Genomic DNA, 18895 nt, shown 5'->3' with positions numbered 1-18895 from the left:
CACCTTCCCTTAAACTAACCCAATTTTTATTCATATCTCCCTTATTAAGGCCTGTTACCTACTATTCTTCTCCTTCAGGTTATTTCTTTTCATTCTTGTGGTTTTATATAAAAATTGAATCTCTCTCTTTCCCTGCCTCTGCCCCCCTTTACACTTCAGGATTCTTACCGAAAACAGGTGGTAATTGATGGTGAGACGTGTCTGTTGGACATACTGGACACAGCTGGACAAGAGGAGTACAGTGCCATGAGAGACCAATACATGAGGACAGGCGAAGGCTTCCTCTGTGTGTTTGCTATCAATAATAGCAAATCCTTTGCAGATATTAACCTCTACAGGTACCGGGAATGTTACTTTCTTCTGAAAGGATAATCTTCAGTGTGTTCCGAAGCTTTGTTCAGGAATGTAAATTTAGGGAACATGGAGCTCTAAAAAATTTGTTTTCGTACATTTATTTATTGGGGGAGGGGGATGTGTGCCAGCCACAGTGCACGTGTGGAAGTCAGTGAACAACTAGGGAAAGTTCTCCTTCCACCGTGTAGGTCCCAGGGATCTCAGGTTGGCAGACTTGGTAGCAGGTGCCTTTACCCACTGAGCCATCTGACTGGCCCCTATATAGCTTTCTGTTATGGGAAAAAATACTTTTAGGTTATGACATTGAGGATCTGGGGTTAAGGTGTAGAGCTTTAGCTCAGTGATAGAGCACTTGCCTTATATGTGATGCCCTCATTTCAGACACACTCCATTTCTACCAAGAAAAAATAGAATAAGAGAATCTAAGGTTATTATTGAAAGTACATGCTAGAATTTTTCTATATAGTATGCTGTTGCTATAAAAGTTGATATGTAAATAAAGCATGCTGCTAAATGATAGGAAAGATTGTAGGAAGAAGCAAATAGAGAATTATAAAGAGAACAAAGCAGAGGAACAGAACAGGGCTTTGTCTATAGAACACTAAAGTTTCAAAGCTAAATGAGCTATTAAAATTCTAGTAGGAGCTGGGCATGGTGGCGCATGCCTTTAATCCCAGCACTTGAGAGGCAGAGGCAGGCAGATCTTGGTGAGTTCAAGGCCAGCCTGGTCTACATAATGAGTTCCAGGACAGCTGGGGCTACAGGGAGACCCTGTCTCAAAAAGACCAAAAACAAATTCTAGTAGGGTGATTATTTATTTATATTTGGATTTTTTTTTAGGCAGGGTACCCTCAGTCTCACAGAGTTCTACCTGCCTCTGCTGGGATTAAAGGTGTGTACCACCACACCCAGCTGCTTTCCTTCCTTCTTTTTCCAGTTGAATTATGGAAATACCAGCAGAAAGATTTAATTTTTTAAAATTTTTATTTATGTATATGAGTGCATTGCCTACATGTATGTAAGTGCACCCATGTCGTGCTATGCCCAGCAGAGGTCACAAGAGGGCATCAGATCCCCTGGAACTGGAGTTATAGATGCTACCACCATGTGGGTGCTGGGAATTGAACCTGGCTCCTGCAAGAGCAGCCAGTGCTCTTAACTGCTGAGCCATCTTTCCAGCCCCCATTTTTATCTTTTTAAGTCAGAGTGTTGGTTTACAGCCCGGGTTAGCCTTGAACTTGCAACCCTTCTACCTCAGTCACCTGAGTGCTAGGATTAAAGGCTTGTGTTCCTATGTCCAACTAATATTCTTGCTTTACAGAGTCATAAAAAGTTCAGAAGTTGGCTTGTTGGATTTTTCGGGATTGCAATTTTGGAGCTCTGCCAAGGTTGAAACTTGGCTCCATCACTCATTGGCTATGTAACTTTGGGACAAAGTACTACATCTGTGTCTCAGTTTCCTCGTTTATTTTGAGCTAAGAATACATCCCTCATGGAATTGACAAGAGTAAACAAATTAATAAATATGTAAGACATTCAGAATGGGGCTTGACCTATAGTTATATGTGTGCCTCCAACCTAGAGTCCTGACTTATTTTGTATTGCTAGAACAAAGCTGCTTTTGGACCAAAACTGAGTTCAATGTTTTCTTCTAAAACTTTCTTGTACTAAACATTTGGATTCAGCACTCTACCACTGAGCTAACCCGGGTCCTAGATAATATCCAAGCAATACAAGGTAACTATTTACATAGTACTTACATTGTATTAGATATTAAATAGAATCTGGAGATGAGTGTGTGCACTATACAGGAACATATATGTAAGTATATGCAAATATACTTTTTTATAGATGAGATGAATATCCTCAGGTTTTGGTGTTCTTTTTTGGGGTAGAGGGCTTAAGCCAGTTACCCACAGATCAGGGATGACTGTATTTAATAAAGTGCTCAGCACTTGGCAGTCATCTAATATTTGTTGAACATTTACAAGTCACTTTGATTTTTCCTTAAAGGCATTATTCATTTTTCTATCCATGCCTTACCCTAGACCAAGGTGTTATTTAAAGCATATTGTAAAAATGCATATATTGGACAAGCTAGGTTGCTTAGCAGGTAAGGACACTTGCCACCAAGCCTCTTGACCTGAGTTTGATCCCCAGAACTCACATGGTGTACATAGTCAAAATGTGGTATGTGCTCCTTCCCCAAATAAATGAGAAAAAAAAAAAATCAATGCATATAGTATAGCAAAATAAAATGAAGTTTAGAAATAGGCTTAAGAGTAGGTAAAGAGGCCAGGCATGATGACATATGTCTGTAATCCCAATACTCAAGAAACAAATGCAGGTGGAGTTCAAGGCTAGCCTGGTCTGCATAGTGAGACCCTGTCTCAAAAAAGAAAAAAGATAGCCAGGCGTGGTGGCGCACGCCTTTAATCCCAGCACTTGAGTGGCAGAAGCAGGTGAATCTATGCTAATTCAAGGCCAGCCTGGTCTACATAGTGAGTTCTAGGCCAGCTGGGGCTACAAGAACCTGTCTCAAAAAGACCCCCCCCCAAAAAAAAAGTAAAAAGAAAATAATGAGCTTATTCTGTAACTGCTGTTGAAACTAACTGCATGAAATCCCCGTGACCTTCAGCAGCACACTACAGATGCAATAGGTGTTGTAAAAAGTAGCCACCTGTCATATTCTCAGTGTGTTTATGCTGAAAACCAATCAGTTGCTCAGGAGGATTACATTGATTCCAGGAGATTGGGTCTGACCCTCACAGAGCTGTAATGCAAAGAATGGTGGAGGAGGTACCCTGATGACATGCTCCAGGGATGTTAGACTGGTGAGGATATTAGATTGGTTACAGTATCCTTCAAAGAGGCTATCAGTACTGGGCATAGTGGTGCTTCAAAACTGAGGCAAGATTAAATTTGAGGCTACCCAGGTCTGTCTAGTGAGTTCGCTGCCAGCCTAGTAAGATCCTGCCTCAAAAAAAACAAAACCACATCTAAGCACATTTCTCCAGCAGCTCACCAGTAGAATGCAGTAGAGGAACATGACAGAAATTCTAGGGTAGAGTCTGGCAATTCTGTGCAATGTGGTAGTTGTAACCTGATGTGATGAACATTAAAATAAAATTGAAACTATGATTTATTTTCCACAGTCGCTACTAACATAGTGCCCAATAGTGATGAGTGACTGCAGTGTTGGACACCAGTTTCTATCATTACAGAAAGTTATTTTGAGCAGTTTAGTCAAGTGAATCTAGAGCAGTAACTCATGAAATGTCCTAGGTGGTATATCTTACATGTCACTGAAAAGAAAGCTGCCTTAGGTGGTTCCAAATCTATGTGCATGTGTGAGCACACATACCCTTATTAAGAGCAGTTCTAGGGCCTGGAAAGATGGCTCAGTGTTCAAGAGTACTGGTTGCTCTTCCAGAGGACCTGGGTGAACTTACATGTAGGTAAAACATTCATACACATAAAAATTAATCAAAAAATTTTAAAGCAATTCAGGTTTCTGCTTAATGTTACATATTTTAGGCTTCCAGCTATGATTTTGTTTGAAGAAAATATTAGGGTACCACCCATCTTGAAAAATTGATAAATTATCTTCCATTAAATACTTTTGTTGCAAAGGGGATTTCAGAAAGTTGTTTTAGGGCCTAAAGAGATAGATAGCTCAGTGGGTAAAGTGCCTGCTGCTAAGCCTGATGACCTGAGTTCAATTCCAAGAACCCATATGGTGGAAGGAGAGAACTGACTGCCAAAGGTTGCCCTCTGACCTCCACACAAATGTCCTGGCATTCATATGCACAAAATAAAATATAATTTAAAATGTATTCACTTTGCCGGGCATGGTGGCACATGCCTTTAATTCCAACACTAAAGAGGCAGAGGCAGGCAGATCTCTGTGAGTTCGAAGCCAACCTGGTCTACATAGTGAGTTCCAAGCCAGCTGGGGCTGCAGGGAGATCCTGTCTCAAAAAGATAAAAAAAATATTTATTTTTATGTGTATGAATTTTGCCTACATGTGTGTAAGTATATCTGTGCATGCAGTGCTCTTGGAGGCCAGAAGAGAACATTGGAATCCCTAGAACTGGAGGTTCTGATTGTTGTTTGCTGCCATGTGGGTGCTGGGAACCAAATCTGGGTCCTCTGGAAGAGCAGCCAGTTTTATTAACTGCTGAACCATCTCTCTAGCCCCCTTTTTATTTTTTGAATTTATTCTGTATTATTCACTATGTGGCCTTGACTCGCTCGGAACTTGCTTTGTGGCCCAGACTGGCCTCTGCTTCCCAGGTGCTGAGGTTAAAAATATGTACTACTACACTTGTTTTAAATTTTTTTTTTAACTTATTTAGAAGCAGTAGGTTTTACTTTTTATATACTTCAGAATTTAAAGTACCATTTCTAGTTTTGAATTACACCCAGAGCCATGCTCTCTGGAGAATCCAGGGGTCTAAGTGTGTCAGGATAGAAGACTCGTGTTTCTAGAACATGAACTGGTACAGAGAGACTGCCTCCTTTTGGCTGCTCTATCATATCTAAACCAGTGTCCTAGCTTTCAGGGTCTGTAGTTCTTGAGTGCTCAGAAAGTGTAAACACAATAGAACCTAATAGAATATGTAACATTTGCTACTTTCTCTTGCCCTACCAGTTTATTTCTCCAAGGAAGCTTGTTTTTCATATGACCTGGTAACAGTTTTCCTGTTTTAGGGAGCAGATTAAGCGAGTGAAAGACTCTGATGATGTACCTATGGTGCTGGTAGGAAACAAATGTGATTTGCCAACACGGACAGTTGACACAAAGCAAGCCCATGAACTGGCCAAGAGTTATGGGATTCCGTTCATTGAAACCTCCGCCAAGACCAGACAGGTATGATAGAACTTTGAGCGAGGGTTTGTTTAAGGCCGAGAGGTTTGATTGATCAGATATTGTAGACATGTGGTCAGTATTCTTTGTAATGGATTTCTGAAAAAGAAAAAAAATTTTTTTTTTTTGGTCTTTTTGAGACAGGGTCTCCCTGTAGCCCCAGCTGTCCTGGATCTCAATATGTAGACCAGGCTTTTATCTTTTGCTCCCCCAAATGAACTTAAACTGTTCCAATATGGCATTTTATTCTTCCATTAACAGCCACCGATCTTTCTAGTGAAGAGCCTAGATTAAAAATAGTATAATCCTTTTTCCATCAGCAGTCACCATTTCTTAGGGCTTAACCCTCCTCAAGGAACCTTCAGATTTGGTCATTCTATTCTGTGTCCCCCATATTACCCCCTTTTTTTTTCTTTGCTGAAATGTATTTTTTGTAAAGTATGCCATCTGTCTGCTTATCAGCCTGTTTATGTGATTCCCAGGGAATGCTAAACTTAGTGTCCTAAGTCACCCTATTTTATCAACTTATTAATTTAGTATTTGGACTAGTAAATCCACACAAAGAAATATGTGAGAGCTTACAACTTGAATTGTGCCCATTATTTTCTTTCTTTGCTTCTTTCTCTTTAATAGGGTGTGGAAGATGCCTTTTACACACTGGTGAGGGAGATACGCCAGTACCGAATGAAAAAGCTCAACAGCAGCGATGACGGCACTCAAGGTTGTATGGGGTTACCCTGTGTGGTAATGTAATGAGGTGAGCATGTGTTCTCTTGACATTATAAATCTTATTTAGCATCAGGCAGTTTGGAAGAGTATTAGAACTGCTCTCTCTTGCACAATGTATCTGAGTTTCTCTGTATTTTAAGTATAAAATATTTTTCCTGGAGACTGGAGAGACTCAGTAGTTAAGTGCACTTACTGCTCCTCCAGTGGATGGACCCAAGTTTGATTCCCAGTACCCACATCACGTAGCTCACAACCACCTGTAACCCTAGCTCCAAAGGATCTGATACCTTCTTCTGGCCTCCATGGACGTTGTTCTGCATAGCTTCAGTTGTCAACTTGACACACCTAGGTGGGGGGATCCTCGATTGAGGAATTTTCTCCATTGGATTGAGCTGTGGCATTTTCTTGATTGTTGAGTGATGTGGGAGGGTCCAGCCCACTGTGGGTGGTGCCACCACTGGGCAGATGGCCCTGTATTATATAAGATGACACGCTGAGTATGGTTAGAGGAGCAAGCCAGTAAGCAGCACTCCTCCACTTTGGTTTCTACCCTGAGATCTGCCTTGGTTTCCCTCCATGATGAACTGTGAGGTATAAGCCAAATAAACTCTTCTGCAAGTTGGTTTTGGTCAGTTTTTTCATCACAGCAATAGAGAAGCAAACTAGGGCAAGCAACCCACGTATGTGTGGCGCGTGCACGCACACACACACACAGTTTTTTAATCTTTTTTAACAGTATCATGAAATAATTTTCCTTATAATACCCTTTCAGCGAATGCTAAGACCTAACCTATTCTTAAAGCATTTAATTTTTCTACAGATAGTTTTCTGTTTTGGTATTAGGAATTTGAGATCCATACATACCATGTTTGTGAAATGGACCAGAAGTTAGAAGAGTCACAACAGAAACTAAATGGCAATGGCATGGTTTGTGTTCTTTTCTTACAGATACTTTGAAAGTTCTGTCATCAAAAAAGAGCCACTTCGAAGGTAGGACAGGGGTGAGAGTGTGTTCTGCTTCCTGCTTGAGTTCCCTTCATTTGGTTCTCATACACTTCATCTTTGTTTCAGCTGCACTGACACCTGGTTCTGACTTCCCTGGAGGAGAAGTGTCCCCTCTGCTCTTCATCCAGAGGAGCGCCTGCGCCTTGCCCAGTTCCCATAATGAGCACGGCCCTCACTGCTTGAGAACTCAGAATGACTACCTCCTCGCTTGGTTGTCTGGCCAGAGAAATGCACCTCTTGTTACTCCCCAGTAGTTCTCTGACCTGGGTTCTCCCCCCTAGAAACAAACACACCCCTGCCAGCCAGGTCTTTCATCTGAAAAGCAATTTATACTCTGGTGCAGAGAACCAAACTGTAGACATGAAATTTGTTGAAAACAGTTTCTTAAGCTCTCAAGTAGCAACTGCTGGTGATTTTTTTTCCCCTTATGTTGAACTTGGACCTGTGTTAGTTTTGGGAGGAATGTCATAAATTACTGTTGTGCCGAGAATATAGTTAATGTTGTTGGTTTGTGTGTAATATAATTAGCTGTATTCTGTAAACTGGCATCTGCTCTATATTCATAAATATAAAAATGAATACTGACTTTGAGTCCATCCTAGTCTTCATCTTGCCTGAAATTAATCCAACTTTCATAACAAAGTGCCTTTTTCTTAGAAGTGGTTTGTAGGCTTCCTTTACAGTAAGTGGAGTAGATGTTTCAAAAACCATTTTATATGAAGTCACACATGGTGGTGCACGCCTGCTTTTGATCCCAGCATTCGTAAGGCAGAGGTAGGCAGATCTCTGTGAGATTAAGGCCAGCTTGGTCTACATAATAAATTCCAGGCCAGCTGGGGCCACAGGGAGATCCTGTCTCAACAACAACAAAAAAAAACTATTAAATATGACAGTGACTATGACCATCTACCTTTGACAGAAGGATATTTACCTAAGAGCAGATGCCATATCTTATGCATATGAATAGTTTTCCATAGGCCTGTTTTTGGGTTCTCCCAGGAGAAAGATGAAACTGGAAACAATTATGAGTAATTTCACTTAATTTTTATCTAATACCTTTTTTTGTAGGTTATTATCTATAAATGTTTGTAATTTCTTCTAGCTTACTGATAACCTAATGCTCAATGAACTTCCATTTATAATCAAGTTTGGGTTATACCAGAAAACTCTACACTTTCAGTTATTCAAATATACAAATTGGTATGGTATTATTACTGTATAGCTGTGTCAATGATCTATAAAACCTCAAATATAGTCTATTAGCAGACAAGTTATATTTCTGCTGTGTAGTTTTTTTTCATGGCATAAGTAGTTGTCCTCAGCCCCTTTCTGACCTACCCTCTGCCCCTCATACTACAAGAGTTTGAATAATTACTTCATTTGCATAAACTATGGTGCTAATGGACCATGTTCATGGTTTCAAAACTTGAACAAGTTAGCCGCCTCATGGAAAAAAATGTGTCCACAGTTGCTCATTGCACATTACTCCTGCTAGTAGTTTGCCCAATGCCTGGTGTTAGCGCTACAAGGAAAAAAGGTAGTATGGTCCCATACCAGGACTGGAAATGCTTGGTGTGCTGTGGAAGGTCAGCTTAGAAGTCTTCATAAGTTTTACATGGAAACTAAAGCCAGAGTTATATTCTCTGTCTTCCTCTCACTCTCACTTTTGTGTTCTCTCCTCCTACCTGCCCCCTGTATCCCCCACACACACACGCATACATATGAGAATACATCAGATAAATTTGTTACAGTTTTCTTTGAGATATTTAAAGCATGTTGATAAATTAGTCTGCATGCCAAATAACAAGAGCTGATGAGTTCTTTCAAATCAAGTATCATTTGCTATTTGATTTTTTTTTCACCCCTTTGTAATTTGAGAAAAGAATGGAAAATGTCATTAATTGTTAGGGTTTGGAGGCTTAGTATTTCCATTTGCACATAATGCCCTGGTAATTCATTGGTGGGTTTTCTTTTTTTGTGGTGGTGCTTAGGATATAACTCAGCTAAGTAATTCTAATGAAAGTAAAGCTGGATAACTTTTGATTTAAAAGAAAACCAACTAATTCCAAAATGGCCATTTTCTGTTCTGAGCTTCTAATACCTACCTACTTACTGAGATTCTTTTGAGTAGTTTTGTTTTGTTTTGTGACAGGGTCTTACTATGCATCCCTGGTTGAACTCTGACTCACAACAATCTTCCTGTGTCAGTTTCCCAAGTGCTGGGATTACTGGCATGCTCCACCACACCTAGCTGATCATTTATTTTCAAATATGAATTTTCATTCATTAAAGTCCACATTACCTTGAAATTAATTCTGAAGCGATAAGCACACACTGTGGCTGGAGTAAAGGGTTATGCTCCGTGGTGCTAGTGCTGGGGTGATTCTTTTTAATGTGTCTATGTGACTGGTGATATGTCTTTAAAAAGTCAAACTTGTCAAATTAGGGAGAAAGTTACTTTTCTTGGGCTCTTATAACCTTGTCCCTTGTGTGTATATAGTTCTCAAGTATGTTCTAAGCACAGAAGTATATAAATGGGGGCAAAACTAAGGCTTCAAATGCTCTTAGTAGTTTAAGTTACACATGGGTGTGGGTTTTGTAACAATAGTAACAAGCTCAAAAGCTGAGTAAGTTTAGTTAGTACAGTATAGAAGTAGTTTTTAGAATATGTGGTTGATAAAAATCTAGTTTACCTCACTCAAAGTTGCTCTCCCCAATTTTAAGTGCCTATCCAACTGTCATAAATTAACATATCCCTTCATGGCGGTTATTTTAAGCTTTTTTCACACTTTGGAAAGTGTGGAAAATAATGCATTCTGTCTAAAAGCTACCATACTTAATCTGTATAAATCTGTCAAATGCTGTGCCTGCTCTAGTAACTTAGAATACAAATTGCAAACTTGGAAATGCAGTGTATATTTACTAGTTAGGAGTGTGATATGTAAAGTTAATCTCAACTTTGTTTTAGCCAACCACCTATATAATCTTCCCATCATCCTTTAAACTGCTGTGAACTTTCTGTCATGACTTGAAAGTAAGGATAGACAAAAAAAAAATTATAAAGAGAGATGTTTGTTTTTTCCCCATTCCAGAATTTGTGAGCTTAGGCCTATTTTCCTTTGTATTTAGCCATAAATTCTTAAGCTGGCAGCTACAACCAAGAACCAAAAAATGATGTATTCTGCCTCTTGTAACTGTCTGCTTAGAGATTATGAGAAGCAAGTTAATTAGGAAAATGTTTTTATCTGGAAGGTTTCTATAAAAAAAGACATTCTTAGACATTAGTTTTAATCTTTGCTGTTTCTTTAAGCAGTCTAATGTGCTTAAAATTATTTTAAGCTTTTTTTAATATATATAAGAATTATTTTAAAAGTGTTCTTATAAGATTAGTTGTCAAAGTTTTTCAAAATACAACTGAATTTGAAAATCTGAGTGCTGATCTAAGCAAGTGTTTGAACCCTGGAGAGAAGTGAGACTGTTAGTGGAAGTTGTATGACTTTTGTATTTCTGTGCCATCAAATATAGGTCAAAACACCAACTGTGCAATCCTGCTGTTTAATTAAGAACTGTTGGCCTACTTGGCCTTGAATGAAAGGGCTGATGTTTTAAGTTCATTATTTTATTGTAAATTAGTCCATCCTAATTTTTAAAAATTTGGTTGAATGTTTTTCTTGTTAAATAATTTTTTTTAAATAAAAACTGGAAGTTCTTTGCTTAGTCATATTCTTCCCACTGATGTGCCTTTGTAGAAATTGCATATTAATTTCAGACTTGGGTATTTGCCATTTGGACAGTGTTGGGGAAATCAAGTTCCTTATTTGATTTTAATACTCTTTCTCCCCACCCCTACACTGAGGTTTCTCTATGATTTTCATTACCCCGGGGGCCAAGAATATTAAATGAAACATTCCAGAGATAAAAATTCCTAAGTTGGAAGCCAGGTGTGGTGGCACACCTTTAGTCCCAGCAGAGGCAGGTGGATCTCTGTGAGATCAAGGCCAGCCTGGTCTATATAGCAATTTCCAGGCCAGCTGGGGCTACAGAGACACCCTCTCAAAAATACAAAAAAAAAAAAAGAAAATCCCTAAATTGGGGCAGTTAAGAGCACTGGCTGCTCTTGCAGCAGACCCAGGTTCAGTTCCCAGCACCCACATGGCAGCTAACAACTTTCTGTTACTCCAGTTTTAGGGGATCCAACACCCTCTTCTGACCTCCAAGGGCATTGCATGACATGGTGCACTCCTTCACCAGGAACATGATGAAGTTTCCCATGCTGTGTCCTGCTAGGACAGGTGCCTTCCCTGCGATTGGCATGTCCACCTTCATTAGGATCTGTTCTGTTATCACATCTATGACAGCATCACTATCCCAACCTATAAATGAAACTATCATATGTGTGTATGTATAGGAAGAAACAGTACATACAGGGGAAAATACAGTGCTTACACAATGCTACCTGCAGTTTCATGTATCCAGTGGGAGTCTCAGGATATATCCTGCGTGGAGAATTGTGTTTTGGGAGAGTTTTGGGTTTGTTTTTTTGGTTTGGGTTTTTTGTTTGTTTTGTTTTTAATTATTGCTTTATCAAGCAATCTTGGTGATTGGAAGAGCCAGAGAAAATGGGTTCTAACTATAATTTTACTGTGGCCCAGTTTCTTCATTTGCAAAGCAGGGAAGTTTATTATAACAGGTTTCTCAGCCTTAAGGAAATAAAATAGAATGATGTTGGGACTAGAATAATGGTTCAATGGTTAAGAGCACTTGCTGCTCTTGAAGGAGATCCAGTGCTCTCTTCTGGCCTTCATGAGCACCTATATTTATATTCATAGACACAAAGGAAAGAATGATGTTAAGGGGCTGGAGAGATGGATCAGCAGTTAAGAGCACTGACTGCTCTTGCAGAGGACCCAGATTTGGTTCGCAGCACCCACATGGTAGCTAACACCCATCCAGTTCCAGGGGAGCCAAAGCCTTCTTCTAACCTCCATGTGTATTGCACACACAGTTGTACTTACATACATGCAGGCAAAACATTCATATACAACTTGCACTGAGAAATGTCTGGGGACACTAACGACACAATATGCTTTAACACAAATGACAGTGTATGAATTCCATGGGGATGGGGGCTATGGGAGGGTGCCAGTGGGGATGGGGGTATAAAGATAATTAAGATTGAATGAGATATTCTGTATAAAATACACAAAAATTTGATAGAAACATTTTGAAAGGGGGCGGAGTCTGGGGATGGTTCAGTAGTTAAGAGCACTGGCTGCTTTTGCAGAAGACCCAGGTTCAATTCCCAGCACCTGCATGGTGGCTAACAACTGTCCCTAATTCCAGTTCCAGGGTATCTGACCACTTCTTCTGACATCCATGGGCATTGCATGACACAGGTGCATTTACATACAGTGCTGGATAGCTTTAGTGTCAACTTGACACACCTGGGTTGAGGGAGCCTCAGTTGGGGAATTACCTTCATTGGACTGGCCTGTGGCCATGTCCGTGGGGTACTTTCTTGATTGTTAAGTGATGTGGGAGGGCCCAGTCCACTGTGGGTGGTGCCATCCCTGGGCAGGTGGGCCTGTGTTGCATAAGAAAGCAGGCTGAGCAGGGGCTGGGGGAGCGAGCCAGTAAGCAGTGTTCCCCCATGGCCTGTGCTGCAGTTCCTTTTAGGTTCCTGCCCTGAGTCCTACCTTGGGCTCCCTAATGAGCTGTGACTGACCTGAGAGATGTAAGCTGAATAAACCCTTTCCTCCCCAAGTTGGTAGTGGTCAGAGTGTTTTGTCACAGCAATGAAGAAACAAACTAGGACACATACATTCAGGCAGTGTACTCATACATATAACAAAAAATAATAAAATTTTTTAAATATGTCAAGCCCAGGTTTTCCACTTCATGTTAAACTGTGATGATGGAGAACTTGGTTTATTCTACCAAAATCACTTTTTTCTTTGAAAGGGAGATAGGAAAGAGGTCCTTAATACTTGGCTGAATTGAGGTTGAGAAACTGCCATGGTGCTGTATACCTGTAAGCCCAGTATTCCAGAGGTGAAGCAGAAGGACAGCCTCTGCTATATAGCCAGTTCAAAGACAGCCTGTACTACATAAGTCCATCCCTCAGAAAAGAAAAAAAGACCAAGAAAACCAAATTTAAGTGGCAAAGTACTGCTTTCTAAATAGGAGTACTTAGAGGAAGAATGTTTTGGACTGGCAGTGAAAACACAATTGAAGAGGCTTATCTGGACTCGGAGGGGACCATCTCTGTGCTATCTGGATTTCACATCTCATAACAGGCAATACTCAAGGTCATTAAAAGGCCAACATAGTTGCATGAGTTATTTGATACCCATAAATACATGAAAAGGAGCCAAGAGGCCTTGCTAGTGATCATTTTGCAAAACTGCCTAAGAAGGCTTTATAGTGCTTTCAAAATAACAGGGCAATGACACATGGCCCTTTACCTTACTGAAAGAAAGCAAGTTGTAAGAATTACCAAATGCAGATTAATAAATGCTCTTTCTAGTGCCGAAGTGAGCTGAAATAGCTCAGCTTTGTGAACAAGCCACCCTAATGAATCCACGATTCTTACTTGGAGACTGTATTCTATCACATGAATTATCTGACACACCAAAATAATTCTATTAAATACTTGTGGAGGGCAGAAGCTGGTTAATTTTCAGCCGAAATCACTGATTTGAGTCTTTCCTTAAATATAAATTCCAGTTACCATCAACTTGTAGGAACTATCTAAAGGAAAAAAATCTAAGGTAATGCCTGCAGTGTTGGGGATCAAAGTGATTCTTCTTAAAGATAAAGACAGCTACTTGCCTCTCACAGGGACAGACATGGGTGGAAGAAGGCAGTTGTCAATTAGGTTTTAGTTTTTGGTTTTGTTTTCCGGTTTTTTGGAACAGGGTCTTCCTGTAGTCCCAGCTGGCCTGGAACTTGCAGTGTAGAACAGCCTGCCCTTTCACAGGGATCCCTCTGCCTCTGCCTCCCAAGTTCTGGGACTAAAGGCGTGCACCACCATGCTGGGAAAACTACAGGATTTTTTTGTTTTCTTTTGAGACAGGGTCTCCCTGTAGCCCCAGCTGGCCTTGAACTCTCAGAGATCTGCCTGCCTCTGCCTCTCAAGTGCTGCAATTAAAGGCATGTGCCACCAGTCCAGGTGGCAATTAGACCTTTTTTTGTTTTGTTTTGGGTTTTGTTTTGTTTTTTGGTCTTATCTTCGTAGTCCCAGGGCACCCGTGGACCAAGCTGGTGGTCTTTTTGAGACAGGGTCTCCCTGTAGCCCCAGCTGTCCTGGAACTCACTATATAGACCAGGCTGGCCTTGAACTCACAGAGATCTGCCTGCCTCTGCCTCCCAAGTGCTGGGATTAAAGGCATGTGCCACCACACCTGGCTGCAATTAGAGTGTTTAAAGGCAGGAGCCTAAAGTCTTCCCCAGTTTAGGAAAAGCAATCTTTCAGAATGGCTGCTGTGGGTGTGATAAAACTGGTATTATTGATGCTTTATGTAGGAGCTCTAAATGTGTGAATATGTATGATATCTAACTCTGAAAGAAAAAAACTTTCACATTGTTTTAAACATCTTGATATATAAATTAGTTCTACACAATTACAACTAAGGCCAAACATGCCAGATAAGTTTTTTTCTTAAACCAGTAGTATATAAAGTTTAAAGATACTTTGAAGACTAGGTCAGGAGATCTTGTAAGTATATGCTTGTTTTGCCTGTAACAATTTGAGGAGTTTGACATTTAGTATTCAAGTTCAAAATGAAACCCTAGCATAGCATATGAACTGAAATTAGCAAAGCCAGGTTCCTCTCAGAGAAGGTATTTGGCCCTGCTGGGAGGCACAGATTCGTGGGTTATACTGGTTGAACACTTTTCCTACAGCAGCTCTCATTAAACACCTGCTTCAGGCCTAGGCTCTGCATTGCTCTGGGCACATGACACCGAGCCAGGTAGACACCAGTTTCTTGTTGATCCTTAGATTCTATTGGGGATAAATCTCCAAAGCAAATTTCTTTATTGGGTTTGGTAACTATTTCAGAGGCAGAGTACAACCAGCTTAGCCTCTGGTTTGGCTGCTGCTCTTCAGGCGCTGCCCCCAGTTCCCTTCCTTGAATTTCCCAGGGACACTCGGGACTACCCATGATGTCACAAATAAGGTCTCGCCTGATTGCATTGTCTTTCCATTTGGCTTTTTGTTTGTTTGTTTTGTTTGGGGGGCAGGCTCTTACTATGTAGCCCTGGCTAGCCTGAAACACCATGTAGAACAGCCCAGCCTCGAACTCACAGAGATCTGCCTCTCTCTGCCTCCTGAGTGCTGGGACTAAAGATGTGTACCACCATGCCCGACTTTTTTTATTTATTTTTTTTTTTTTGGCTTTTTGGCTTTTTGAGACGACTGCCCTTCACCTCACACACTTCAGTGCCCACAGTGATGCTTGGCTCAGACAACAGCATACCAATGACTACTGTGGGGCTCAGGGTTATTGCTATGGTTTGTTCCCTCGAGGGTTGGTTCCCAATGTAGTGTTATTGAGATGGTGAGCCTCTAAGAGGTAATGCCTAGTAGAAGATAATTAGGTCATAGGGCACCACCTTCAGCAGGGATTAATACCCTTCCCACTGATCAAGTTAAGTCTTGGCAGAACTGAGAGGAGAGGTTAAAAGTGAGGCAACCCCACCAGTTTGGCCTCTTATGTAATACTGCTATGTTATGATGGAGCACACAGCCCTTATCAAACTGCCTGATCGTGGACTTTTCAGACTCCCAGACTATGTGTATTCATACTTTCAAAGTTACCTGCTTCTGCTGGAGCTAAACAAGCATCTCAAGTCAAAGGATTATTGAGCAATAAAGGTGTGTGTGTGTGTGTGTGTGTGTGTGTGTGTGTGTGTGTATGTATGTGTTGTGTGTGCATGTATATGTGGCATGGCACAAGTGTGTGAAGGTCAGAGGACAATTTAAAGGAAACTTTTCTCCTTTCACCATGTCAATCTCAGAGATGGAATTCAGGCTTGGCAGCAGGTGACTTTAACAGCTAGGCCATCTGGCTTCCTGGAAAGCCTCTATTTAAAAAATTCATTTGTGGAGACTGGAGAGATAGCAGTTAAAAGCACTGGTTGCTCTTCTAGAGGACCCAGGTTCAGTTCCCAGCACCCATGTGGTGGCTGACAACCAACCATAACTCCAGTTCCAGGAGATCTGATGCCCTCTTCTGACTTCCACCACCACTGTACAACACAGGTGCACTTACTCACATGCAGGTAAAATACTTACACACATAAAATAAAAATAATAAATAAGCAGCAGGCTCCAGTCTTAGTCGAAGAATTATTGGCAGCTGAATACTGCTGGGTGAGGAAAAACTGATCTTCTTAAAGGGAGGGACCCTAGATAGGCTGACTAGACCTCATTCAATGAACTTGCACTGAAAGACATCTGGGACACTAACTTTACATAATAGGTCTTAACACAAATGACAATGTATGAACTCCAGTTGTGGGGGGGGGGGGGCTATGGATGGTTGCCAAAGGGGAAGGGAGTATAAAAATGATTTTCTGTATGAAATACCCAAAAATTCAATAAAAATATTTTTTAAATGTTACCATGACCCATGATAATTGGAAGCATCCAATTTTTTATAATTAATCATTGCCTTATCATTATGTCCATATCTTTTCTGTATAAACTTATTATCCATGAAGTAGATAACTAGATGATTTTAGATCTTCTTTAAGGAAGTGACTCTAGATAGGCTGTCTAGACTCAGTGAGTGGATGAACTTGCACCCAGGGACATCTGGATACAAATGGATAGGAATATATATATATATATGACAGAATCCCTGAAATCTGGTGGGGGGGTATGGGAGGTTGGGGGAGGGAGGGTCTAAATTTGATTAAAATGTAATATGAAATGCACAAAAACTCAATAAAGTTCAAAAATAATAAAATATTTTAAAATAAAAAATCCATTTTTGTGGGATGTGGTGGCGATCACCTGTAATCACCTCTAGCACTTCAGAGGCAGAGGCAGGAGGATCCGAAGTACAAGGAAAAAGTGAAGGGGGTGGGCGGCAGGGAGAAAGAAGGAAGGATTGTAATTTGAAATTTAGAATAATGCTCTAAACAATGGTTAGGTTCCCAGGTTAGCTCAAGCAATGTGGTCCATAATATATATGGAATGTCTCACATCACTTTATCCAATTTGTGGTCCACAATATAGATGAAATATTTCATATCAGCTTATGTTCATGTATGTGTGTGTGCGTGTGTGTGTGTGTGCGTGTGTGTACCTGAGGTTGGCATCAGGAGTCTTCCTTAATTTTCTTCACCTGGTGTTTTTCTGTTTGTTTTGTTTTTGTTTTTGTTTTTGTTTTTGTTTTTTTGGTCTTTTTGAGACAGGGTCTCCCTGTAGCCCCAGCTGTCCTGGAACGATGTAGACCAGGCTGGCCTTGAACTCACAGAGATCCTTGTTTTGTTTTTTGAGATAGTGTTTCCCTGTAGCCCCTGGAACTCACTATGTAGACCAGGCTGGCCTTGATCCCACAGAGATCTGCCTGCTTCTGCCTCCAGCTCCACCTGGAGTATTGAGGCAGGGTTTCTCACTTAAACTCTAGTCATCATATCCTCTGAGCCATCTTCAAATCCTCCAGCTATTTTTATTACATTGATTGTATGTGAGTGTGTGTGTGTGTGTGTGTGTGTGTGTGTGTGTGTGTGTGTAGGTCAGAGGATAACTTGAAGTAATTAAAACTCAAGTCATACGTTTGACCTTTACCCACTGAGCTATCTTGACAGCCACTCAACTATTTTTAAAAAACAGAAAACAACCTTTTCTTTCTCTAAAAAATAAGTAAAAATAGAATTAAACAGAACTAGTTCTTTTCTATACTGGTGCTTGAAGAAAAGCAGGCTTAATTAGAAAATGTGAATGAGTAGGCAGAGACTTGTCCTGCTGATAGGAATTTCTGGGTTAAAGGCTACAGATGATAATAAGCCTGGGATACGTTGTGTTTTTGAAATTCAGAGGTCCCCCCTTGGAGGCAGGGGCTAATGTAGCCCAGACTGGCCTGGAATTCACTATGCAGCTGAGACTGACCTTGAATTCCTGATCTGCCTCCACCTCTGCCAAATGCTGGGATTACAGATGTTCACTCAGCCAGAGTGTTTGCTTGCTTTGTTTTTTGTTTGCTTTTATTCTTATAATAGAAATAACATTTATTCTTGGTAGAAAATGAGAATAAGGTAAAAGAAAAAATGAGACTCACCATCACCTCCCTACTCCAAGAAAACACGCTCCAAGTGGCCTAGGCTACCTTCACCATTTATAAATTATTCATCTTTTTGAAAAAATATTTTACTTATTATTTTTATTTTATGTGTATGAGTGTATTGCCTGCATGTATGTGAGTGCACCCATGTTGTGCAATGTCACGGAGGTCAGAAGAGGGCTTTGGATTCCCCTGGAACTGGAGTTAAGGACGGTTCGTAGCCGCCATGTGGGTGCTGGGAATCAAACCCAGGTCCTCTGCAAAAGCAGTCAGTGCTCTTAACTGCTGAGCCATCTCTCCAGCCCCGATAAATTATTAATCTTTTACAAACACAAATTTTCACTATATGCACATCTTTGTCGTTTGACTTTCATTCATAAAATTTCATGAATATCTTTTATGTTACTGTGCATCCACATCATCATTACAATGACTCGTGATATTTTTTTCTGTGGTTGTACTACTCTTTAGTCAATCTATTGTAGAGACTGTATTTTTCCTACTTTTTGGCTACAATGATTTATCTACAATGAACATTCTTTCTTTTGTTTTCTGCCTCCTGAGTGCTGGGATTAAAGGTGTGTACCACCATGCCAGGCTGAAGTTGTTTTTGACATGAAGACTGAGTGATTTTCTGAAAGT

The 18895-nt window shown here is 40.5% G+C and overlaps 1 protein-coding gene across 1 annotated transcript in view; it reads left to right on the top strand.

Annotated features, from left to right (window-relative positions):
- Window positions 1–10668, top strand: part of Nras (NRAS proto-oncogene, GTPase) — a 14483-nt gene extending 3815 nt beyond the window's left edge. The window contains exons 3-7 of the mRNA XM_008834005.3: window positions 160–338; window positions 5069–5228; window positions 5859–5982; window positions 6903–6944; window positions 7026–10668. Coding sequence (XP_008832227.1) covers window positions 160–338; window positions 5069–5228; window positions 5859–5978 — 459 coding nt within the window. The 3' untranslated portion in view covers window positions 5979–5982; window positions 6903–6944; window positions 7026–10668. The remainder of the gene's footprint in view (window positions 1–159; window positions 339–5068; window positions 5229–5858; window positions 5983–6902; window positions 6945–7025) is intronic.
- The last annotated feature ends 8227 nt before the right edge of the window (window positions 10669–18895 follow it).

Source organism: Nannospalax galili, unplaced genomic scaffold, assembly GCF_000622305.1.
Source record: "Nannospalax galili isolate Female #2095 unplaced genomic scaffold, S.galili_v1.0 scaffold475, whole genome shotgun sequence".
NCBI lineage: Eukaryota > Metazoa > Chordata > Mammalia > Rodentia > Spalacidae > Nannospalax > Nannospalax galili.
Note: the sequence above shows the minus strand (reverse complement) of the source record. Positions and strands in the feature narration are given on the sequence as shown.